This window comes from Epinephelus moara, chromosome 5, assembly GCF_006386435.1.
Source record: "Epinephelus moara isolate mb chromosome 5, YSFRI_EMoa_1.0, whole genome shotgun sequence".
Classification (NCBI taxonomy): domain Eukaryota; kingdom Metazoa; phylum Chordata; class Actinopteri; order Perciformes; family Serranidae; genus Epinephelus; species Epinephelus moara.
Genome location: NC_065510.1, coordinates 39,927,338 through 39,935,834, shown reverse-complemented (window position 1 = coordinate 39,935,834; position 8,497 = coordinate 39,927,338). Strand labels below are relative to the sequence as shown.

The 8,497-nt window shown below is 38.7% G+C and overlaps 1 protein-coding gene across 2 annotated transcripts; it reads left to right on the top strand.

Annotated features, from left to right (window-relative positions):
• Positions 1-6,706, top strand: smim14 (small integral membrane protein 14). Of its 2 annotated transcripts, none has more exons than XM_050044086.1 (5): positions 1-156; positions 2,185-2,281; positions 3,202-3,250; positions 3,368-3,522; positions 6,426-6,706. In XM_050044086.1, the coding sequence occupies exons 2-5, from the start codon at positions 2,207-2,209 to the stop codon at positions 6,462-6,464; spliced, it is 318 nt and encodes a 105-aa protein (XP_049900043.1). In that variant the 5' UTR covers positions 1-156; positions 2,185-2,206; the 3' UTR covers positions 6,465-6,706. The 2 variants fall into 2 exon arrangements, with proteins under 2 accessions (XP_049900043.1, XP_049900044.1); XM_050044087.1 differs by having other exon boundaries at positions 2-52.
• The last annotated feature ends 1,791 nt before the right edge of the window (positions 6,707-8,497 follow it).

Here is an 8,497-nt window from a genome sequence, read left to right as displayed (position 1 = left end):
CTGTCGTGAAGAATCGCTGGTTGGCTCACGTGCACCAAACAAAACACAGACGGTAGGTTGACATGTCTGCAGTTTAATGGTTTTTGTGCTGCTGCCGTGCAGCCCGGGCCGTTTCTCAAAGACTCGTAACGCTTTCTCAACATCTGCAAATATCAAGTAAGTCATGTTTCGATGTCGTTTGCTGTCACATCTGTCTCTAATCATATATTCACTATTAACGTTGGAGGAAAAACGACAACACCGTGAGTTTTCTCAGCGTTGGCTAGGTTAGCAAGGAGCTAATCTAACGTGAGCTAAATCAGTTCGAGAGCAATAATACGTGATTGTAAAACTCACTTGTTGGTTAGTAAAGAGTAATGGTAGCTGTCCTTGAATGTGTTTCAGCAGGGTCGATATAAACTGGCCTTGTCGTTTGTTCGTCACTGCAGAAATATGCAGGCAGACACCCATGGAAAATGTAACGTGTTTTGACTCGGTCAAAATCTTGCAGCGTTAGTCACCGCAAAGTTAGCATTCACTTGTTTTTCAACAGTTTTTTTGTTTTAGCATGTTGTGGTGCAGTAGATGGATCCTTACTTCACTGTGCATATTGATATACTGAAGAAATACATAGCCTCAAAAGTCAATCAGAACAGTGGCTCTCAACCGGGGTCCTTGAGGGGGTTCTAGGTGGTCCTCAGGAAATTAGGGAATATTATGAACTATTATTTCACCATTCATTCACTATAGAAGTGAGTCCAAGGCGAGTAAGAGTCATCACAGTGACTATTCTGATCATTTTTCAAACTTCCGCCTCAGTGATCTCATCAACTGAAGTTGACAGCTATAGAATTTTGGTCTTAATCACATCCAACAACCAATTTCTTTTCAGATGGAGGCTATTGAAGTGAAATCTTATCAAATGGGGATCTGACACCTAGTTTGTATCAATGTAAGAGTCCTAGACATGAAGAAAGGTTGAGAACCACTGAATTAAAAAATGTTTGACTTTTTACTTTATTGTGGTACAGACCAGATCTATACTATATATTAAAAACATGAGAGCTTCATTGTCAACTGATCCATGTACAAGTACATAATATGAATGAGTTGTAGTTTCCCCTGGTGCCAGTAGTGCATGAAGCAGTTAACATGATGTGCAGAAGACAACATAAAGTGCCAAACTGTTACTGTTAAACACAACTGTTGAAAAGACAAGTCAAAAAGAGACAAGTGCATAAACCATCTCCATACATTAAATAGTTTGTAACAGAATTTATCGTTTAACTTGAAAATTTACTAATGCACTATTAATGAAAATTTTTAAAAAAGAAATGTTTTTGCACCATGTTAATGTAAAAAAGATGACCAAAGAAAATATATGGGAATTCAGTCAATCAAATATCAATATTATCAGCCTCAAATATCCAGTATCTGGTATACTGGTGTAGACAGGGATAACTTTTATCAGGCACCTGTAGCAGACTTCTGTACATTTGACCGCATATTTGTCCTGCAACAAATGCTAGTTTGAAACTTCTGCAAGCCTGCCTTTATTCTGTGGACTAACAATTGTTTGCTTTCACCCCATCTCAAGCTGACATCAGTCTCCTGTGATGATAGGTGGATGATGTTAACCAGTCAGCTATATTTTTGCATATACGGGAGTCCTAATTAGCGTTATATTAAAAACAAGTGCATCCTAAAGGTAACCCAGTTTATATTTTTCATGGACGGCAACAGAATCTACTCATGTCAAGTATTGAGTATGTTGCCAGAAAAGGTCTAATTAGAGTTTATTTTCAATAAGATAAAGTCTCAAACATTTCTTAGTTCAATTTTATTTAGCTTTGCTGTTCAGTTTTTATAGGTGGTAACAATAAAGATACATCGCTGCAGTGCAAAAATACTTTAACATATAGTATTCAAAAACTTGATTGGCAGCATATGGTATGTCCTGCCAAAAATATATACATAATTACAGACAAAACTGTGACAGCTCTTACAAAAACCTAGATTACATACAGCAAAATGATAAAGTCACAGAGTGTGCTGCTGACTGTCCTTAAATGAGCAGTCTCCTCCCTCTAATCTGTGTGTCTGTGAAACAACAATAGAGCACAGCACTGACAAGAGGGAGCATTAGGTTTCTCTCACTTGTTCATGTACGTCCTAGTTACTTACAGTACTTTTGGTCGTGTCCAGGGTGGACACAGTCTGGTGAGAAATGGCAGAGGGGGGCTTCGACCCTTGTGAGTGCATCTGCACCCATGAGTACGCTATGAGACGCCTCATCAACCTGGTAAGTCATGGAACAAAGTGGTTTTCACGACATCCTCAGTGGCAGAATTATGACAGAGTTGAGATGTGGGGAAGGTCAAATGTTCTAAGTGTGCAGTGTGAAGTGAAAATACCTCTGGCGACATCCACAGAGGGGAGCAAAGAGATTAATATTAGAGACAACTAGCAAGTAAATGAAAGTCTCAGCCGGCAAGAAGGAAATAAAAAGCCGCCTGCTGACACTGAGCCAACATATCCTGGTTCCTGCTCAGTGTTTATCTTGAGAGCCTATCAGTTCTGCCTGGCTGAGACATTTCACTCCGTTGCACTGTGTGCTGTCAGGTTCGCATTGTGCTTGTAAATATTCTCCAGTTCTTCTTAATGGACAGTGCATTGAAAAAATATTTTAATTACGGTAAAGAATGGAAACAGCTTATAACCAGGCTGTGTCAGTTTCCAGGTGACCTCATTGGCTTTTTGTGCACAGGTGTAACTTGCGTGGCGAGCTGCAGTTGGCTCAGTTTTTAAACCACCCTGGGGGTTTCTGATTCGCTTGCAGCAGGAGAGGGTGTTGTCTAAATAACTAAAGACTTTAGGCAGCATTTGTCAGTCAGATTTCTGCAGTATATTTTAGGAGGCGGGCGGATCTCAGATGGTTATTCCTGCCATCCTCTTGTGATTATGTGCTGTTGGTAACATTAATGTGTGGCTCACTTGTTCGTTGGCTTAATGTAACAAGGTACTCATAAGGATAAAGTCAGTTTTATTAGCAGTGTTTATATACCACCTTTTTTCTCTCCCTAAATGGGAGCAGTGCAAACCACAGTAAAATAAGCCATTGCCAGGGCATCAAAGTCATAACATGGAAGAATTCTAACATTATTTTTCCTTCTCTTCTCTTTTATTCAATCTACCTTGTCCCTTCTGAAATTTCTCTTTCAGCTCAGGCAATCTCAATCCTACTGCACAGACACAGACTGCCCTCAGGAATGTATGTATGACCATATTAGACCTCGTTTAATTTTCATAATGTGTCATATCATGTTCTTGAATCAGAAACATTAGTATAGATTACATGTGTGAAGTGCAAAGATGTGTTTTGTTTCAGTGCCAGGTCCCACTGGGCCAGTCGGCGGAGGAGGTGAGCTGACCCTCCCCATGATTCTGATGGGATGGGCGGTGCTGGCTCTGCTCCTGTTCCTGTTGCGCCCATCCAGTCTCAGGGGTAACCGTCCCACAGGAAAACCATCTGGACCCCACAATGTCAGTATAGATCACACTACATAACATTGGTGTTTTAAAATATAGGTTCAGTACTGCTCTGCCTTTTATTTATCATGACAATTTACCTCAAAGTACCACATGGCTTACCAGAACCTTCTACTCAACAGCGATCTCCCTCTAGCCAGCTTTCACCTTATTTAGGTTTTTGCAGTGAAATAAAAAGATGTCATGTAGATAATTACCCAGTTAAGCTTAATGAATCAGCCATTCCTTATCCATTGACCCCAAATTCACCCTTGTGTGGTGTTTTGCTGAGCTTTCTATGCATGTCCTTTGCTCTGTGTCTTTTGGATGCCTGCTGCTTATGGTCTGGCACCTGGTTGCTACCTTTTTTTTTTTTTTTTTTTTTTTTAAATACCTGACCTCACCTGAGGTCATTTAAATACACCGCCACACACTGAGAGTGGTTCCTAAGTGATGACTGAGAGGGCTTACTTCTGTATGAGTCTATACATTGGCTGTGGCTCAGAGGTAGGGTGGGTCATCCACCAATCAGAAGATCAGCACTTTGATTCCCAGCTCCTCCAGTCTGCATGTCGAAGTATCCTTGAGCAAGATACTGAACCCCAAATTGCCCCTGATGGTGCTTCCATCAGTGTGTGAGTGTGTTAAAAACTGATTGGCAGGTGGCACTGCTACCAGTGTGTGAATGGCTGAATGTGACTCGTAGTGTAAAAAGCGCTTTGAAGGGTCGGATGACTAGAAAGGCGCTATACAAATGCAGGTCCATTTACATTGGTTTTTAGGAAAATCTTGCACAGTATACCTTCTAAGATACTAAATCAGACCAAGTGTACATGTATGGTGATTAACAAAGATAAAAATGATAAATAAATAAAAAACATCACCACTTGATGAAAACTATAACCCTGGATTGAGAAAATGACCAAAGAAACCAAAGAAAATAAGAAATGTCATTAGCTCAGGTTGGTACTTCATTTGTCTCATGCTAGTTATCAGGCTATCTCTTTTAAAGTGACAACTATTTACTGCCTTGTTTTTAAAGATGAAATACTGAGAAATACATAGAAAAATTACTCATAGTTACTGTTATAAAAGAATGAAACCCTTTGCACACAGCATGTACCTCACATACTTTGTGACCACACACTCTGCTCATAAAAGTATATGACTAAGGGCTGTGTGCCACACATTGCTCGTATCTTTGTTAATGAAAGATCCCTGATCATTTATTTTATTATTATATTGTGTATTTTATGGCTCATATATTTTAATGGGCTGAATGTAAGATCACTACCACAAATACCATTTGATTAATTTAGTTTTTAGTTAATGTTATTGCTGTTGTGTCGTCTTATTTTATTCTTGACAGCCCCTTTTACAGAGGACATTTCGACTTTGATGTCATAGCAGGAAAACCTCAAGTGTTTTGTAAGTCATAACAGTGAGACAGCATTAACAATACCAGCACTGTGAAACTGAAGCAGCTAAATGGTGACTATCATTTCTACGTGTACTTAAAGATCCCAGAATGTCTTCCATAAAAAAGTCCAGTGATTCAAGTTAAATTTCAGAAATTCTCGTGGTGCACTTAAAATGTCAGCTGTCCTGAGCAGAGAAAGGTTGCTATATTATTGTGTCAACATTATTGTTTTGTTTCATTTTGTTATAGGCCTTGTCCACACGCATGCAAGTATAACTGAAAATGTAGCCTTTTCTATGTGTCTAGGCGTTTTAAGTCAAAAAGGTGTTTTGCAAAATATCTTCCAGGGTGAAGACCTCTAACCTGCTAACAGGGTTTTTTTTTAACATGTTCACACATAAATGTACAGTTACTATAACAACTATATTGAGGAACAAATGTGTTGGAATAAGCTACAGAGGTCACTGCTCCAGGTAGCCCTATGGTAATAGCTTGGTTTCGGGATTCTGATTGACCAACATCATTATCTTCTTTTCATTGTATGGCTTTAGGGTTATGGTTATATAGCCGCTGTTGGTTTGGCATGCTTTTGATAGAGCTTCAGTTGCATTTTCATTTTCTTAAAGAACACACTTATGGCCATTTTTAACATCATAATTCAGGAACAGAAGGGGAGACATTTGGTCAAATACTCAATTGATGACACTAATCTTGGGTGATCTTGAAGCTGTGCCGATTATATAGACCTTCTGTGCTGCCAGGTTGAAGATGCGTGGGAAGCATCCATGTTTTAGAATTTGTAGCTTCTTTGCAGCAACATCTATGTTAGAGGCATTGTGTACTGTCATGGCTACAGCTGTCTCTGATCTGTTCCTCTGGTAGTCCACCACAAGTTCATTGGTTTTGTTGATATTGAGCTTTAGATGATTGCCTTGCACCATCTCTAACAGTCCTCTGAAGATATAGTCTTCAGGTGAAGATGGCGTGTTTCTTACTGGAAATAATTCACTGGAGTCATACATGTCAATATAGTGATAACTTCTGTTTTGCCAAAAATACACATAATACCTTTTATTAAATACCTGCTAACTGCTACCAGACTGGTTGGTGGGGGCATACAACCACAAGGCAGTTTTTCTTTGTGCTACTCAAGTTACAGGAAGCAAAAGTTACCCAAATGCAGAAGTCATTCATGCAGTTGCTGTGTTTGAGTTGTTAGGTCAATATTTGTAAAGATGAGCACATATCTCCCAAAATCAGGAACCAGAGACTAAATGTTTATTCTGTGATGTGAAACAGAGTTGTATTTTAACAGTGACTCAGCCTCTTGGTGTACACAACCAGATAAACATTTGCTGATTTCTTGTATACATTTAGTCCAAATTTTAAGCTCACCTAGTAATAATATTATCACAGTATTGGTTTCAGGATAGCACCATCAACACTTTGAACTCTTTTCTATTGCATGGACTTAATATTCCCTTGTCTTGGTTCGCAGAGTGATGGAAGAGAACCTCCAGCACCACCTGTTGACTAACAGTGGAGAGTACCAGCACTCACCCACCCGCTCTGACTGGAGCTGCACAGTTAGCTAGTGACTGTGACCAGGACAGCACCATCTCCCCGTCATTCAGATATCTTTTGCTTTTCTCCTATTTTAATGCCATTGTGTTTTGGGGTAGATCTGTCTTTGATTTCTGTTACTAGAGTCCAGCTGATACTGAATTAATGAGGCCAATACAGATATATTCCAAAGTTGTGAAAAATCTTTTTTTTTTTAAATAAAAATAAAGCATTTGGGCAACAAAGGCATAGGCAGGATATTTGACAATGAAAAAAACTTTGGAAATGTCTTGGGAAATTGAATAAGAATACATAAACACATTTACACACTCATAAAACTTAAATTAAGAGCAATAATTACAAAAAATATTGTTTTTTATATCTGCAGACATATACAAACCAATTTTGACTGATAATATTGTCCATCAATATCGGCATGTTGATATTTCAGCTGGGCTCTATGTAGTATTGACCAAGTCTTTAATCAGAAGGCTTGGCATTGTTCTGGGTCGATCCCTGTTCGCAGCTCTGGTACTGACTAATGTGCAGAGACTCAGACGTGAACTCAAAATGAAGGAATGCGTCTTATCATGTTTTGGTGGAGACGGGAAGGGTTCTTAAATAGTTGTTTGAGTGCTTACTGAGTGACCTAGGGTGACGGTTTAAACATTCCTCTCTTTCTACTTTAAAGTCACAACTCTAAACAGTGCCAGTAATGATGTCATATCACATAATGTTTTAATAGCATATTTAAACCAGCAGAATGATTCAATTCAATGTACTGAGTTTATATGAAAAAGAATAAATTCTGAATGGAGTGCTGCAGGGATGACATTTATTTGTAGGCCAACACTGAGGTTAACATCTCCCTTGTTCCTTTGTCAAAAGTCCAATGGGATGTTCCTGTTTGATTTTGGATTAAATCCTAAATGCAATCGCCAGAAGTAAAAAGCTAAAGTTAGGCTACGAACGAACTACACTATAGTCACATGACTTCAACTCCGCCACTGCAACGAGGCTGTAAAGTTGTGTTCGGTCTTATTTGGCCACTTGTTAGCAACTGCCTTTTTAAGGAATGTAAAAGCTTCAACATTTATGAGGGGGGTATCTACTGATGGATTTTACGTTGTAGAACAAATCGTGAACGTCCCTAAAGCTTGTGTCAACCACCGACCTTATTTTAGGCATCTAACCAAAAACACATCCAGAAAACTCACTGACATGAAGACAAGAGAACTGGGAGTGCTAACATACTCATTACTGGGTTTTTGCACTCAATCCTGCAGCACTCTATTAGGATTACGATAACATGGCATATTGAGTTTAATGCAGTGAAATCATCTTCTGTGTTTACATCCAGGCTTCAATCTTATACATACTCCAGCAAATAGCCCGGTCTATTATATGATCTATATTTCTAAGAACATGTCTGTCCCTTTAAGTGACTGTTTGTTAGGTCACTGTAGTAGAAGTGATTCTTACAGTAGTGACCCATCTGTTTAAAAGGATTAAGATATGACCGTTAATTGGTCACGTTTCAAACAAAGTTCACATAGCCAAAATGAACTGGAAACAGGTGTAAAGATGGGGTTTGTTAAATGTGGTCATTGTGAAACAATATACTCAGCACAAGCATTTTAATCATATCGAGATGATACCATGTACTGTAATTGTTTTGTGGTTAAAAGGTAAAAACCTGACATAATAGTAGCAGATAATCATATTTTATCAGCACTTTTGTTGTGATATGTCGTTTCCTTATGAAGGTGTGTTGTTCTGATTCAGCCGTCATTTCTTTTCTCGCTGAGAATCGCAGCAGTCTGTGATTAATGGGAGCAATCCAAAGTTTCTACTTCACAACTTTTGTGTGAAAATACGTCAAAGGAAAGGAGCAGCTTAAACTGCATTTTCAAACAGTGCCAATGTGAATTTAAATTTCTGGTCTCAATTTAGAGAACAACTTCTTGTGAAAGAAAAGCAATATTTGAGCTCATTTTTACTTTGAGA